The sequence below is a fragment of the Geospiza fortis genome, unplaced genomic scaffold (genome assembly GCF_000277835.1).
Source record: "Geospiza fortis unplaced genomic scaffold, GeoFor_1.0 scaffold546, whole genome shotgun sequence".
NCBI lineage: Eukaryota > Metazoa > Chordata > Aves > Passeriformes > Thraupidae > Geospiza > Geospiza fortis.
The window spans coordinates 372,758-374,552 of NW_005054612.1; the positions used below are offsets into that span (position 1 = coordinate 372,758).

The window sequence follows — 1,795 nt, forward strand, 5'->3', positions numbered from 1 at the left end:
GGACACATCCAGCTCTGGCACCGGGGCGGAGAATTTTGCACCAGGAACCTCCAGACACCTCCATCCCTCACTGGGTCCCTGGTTAGAACCCCCCACCCCGGCCTGAAACCCCCCCCAGGCCCCTCAGCTCACCTTGAAGCCAATGTCCCCCTTCTTGCAGCACAGACAGGCCAACATGAGGAAGATGAAGGTGAAGAGTCCCGAGAAGGAAACGGCCACAACAGCCAGCGAGGAGGACCAGGAGAGCTCACTAAGGGGGGTGCCGTCTGTGGGGACAGGAGGTGGTCAGGGCTGGGGGCACCGGGGAGGGGTCACGGGGCATGGGGAAGGGACACGGCTGTACTGGCTGGGCACTGCATCCTCTGGGCACCAGCACACCCCAAATCCCAGCACCTGCCACCCACTCCAGCTGTGCGGTGTCCCACGGGGTGGCAGGGCACACGGGCGCCATGGTGGCGCACTGCCAGCGGAGCCCCCCAGAGCCCCGCGGTGCCCGGCTGGGACAGTGCCCTGTGCCCAGCCAGGAGCCTGGCACAGACCCCACCGGTGCCGTGCTCCCTCCCTGCTCACCAAGCCCCTGCCGGGGATGCTCGTGGCACACACGTGGCTCCAGCACGTGGCCCACAGAGCATCCCCATCCCTGTGCCCTGGCCACGCTGCCCTGCTCCAGAGCTCCAGCTCGGGCTCCCCTGTGTCCTTGAGACTGGCACCTGAAGGGCACCGGGGCTGGGGAAGGTTCTGCTGCCTTGGTACGGGGCACTGGCAGCACCCGCTGTCCCTGGGCACTGCCCGGCACCATGCAGGGTGGGCACAGGGCACCCTGGCTCCCAGCATGGCCCCACGGGCCTTGGCACAGCCCAGCCATGCCAGGGAGCAGGGAAGGAGCTCCAGAGCCATCTTCTGAGGCTCGGGATGCAAAGCCGAACCTGGGAGGAGCGGGGGGCGGCGTGCCCCCCCTTCCAGCTGGTTTCCATGGTGAACACACTTTGTACCGCCAACGTCACCATTTTCCCTGGATAGTGGGGCAGCAAGAGAGAAAATGACTCACTGAAAAGAGCCTTTGAACGGCAACAGGAGCAGAGCACGGGGACAGGAGCCCGTCCCAGGGCGCCGTCAGCTGAGCTGCCCCTCAGCTCGGGAACTGGAGGTTCCCAGAGAGGACAACAGGCAGTGACATCCAGCTGGTCCTGCCTCAGTTTCCCCACCTGCACAACCAGAGACGAGACCTGGGAGCCATCACCAGCCCAGACCGGGCAGGGGCACCACCACTGCCATGACCCACTGGCACCTTCCCTCTCTGTACCCACAGCAATGGGGATGGGAAGTGTGGCATCATCTCAGATGCCAAATTATCCCAAATCCAGGTCAGCTGCACCTGCAGCAGCAGCTGCTGGAGCACTGGAGTGCAGGGACACCCGGACATGATGGACACCAGGACACAAGGGACACTGGGGCACAGGGCTGCCTGAGCGCGGCCTGAAGTACCCCAGGACCCTCAAGAGAAACCAGGGCCCCCAGCACGTCCTGCCCTCCATTCCCAGGCTCTGCCTCCCACTCTGCCAGCAGGAGTGAGGTTCCCCTGGCACCAAAGCCATGCCCTCCCCTGGCACCAAAGCCATGCCCTCCCCTGGCCTTCCTCACCACAGAGCTGCTCCGTGCATCCCCCAGAACTGCAGGGTCACCCACAGCCCCTCCACCCAGGGACCCCCCCATGCCAGGGATCACCCACCCAGCCCTGCACAGGGCACTGCTGGGCCTGCTGGGCCTGCTGGGGCTGCTGGCCATGGGGCTGGTG

General features: G+C 65.7%; 1 protein-coding gene across 1 annotated transcript in view; it reads right to left on the bottom strand.

Annotated features, from left to right (window-relative positions):
- Positions 1-1,795, bottom strand: part of AATK (apoptosis associated tyrosine kinase) — a 14,464-nt gene that overhangs the window by 2,741 nt on the left and 9,928 nt on the right. The window contains exons 2-3 of the mRNA XM_031064664.1: positions 1,049-1,205; positions 133-266 (exon numbers count right to left, since the gene is read on the bottom strand). Of these exons, the coding sequence (XP_030920524.1) occupies positions 133-266; positions 1,049-1,205 (291 nt within the window). The remainder of the gene's footprint in view (positions 1-132; positions 267-1,048; positions 1,206-1,795) is intronic.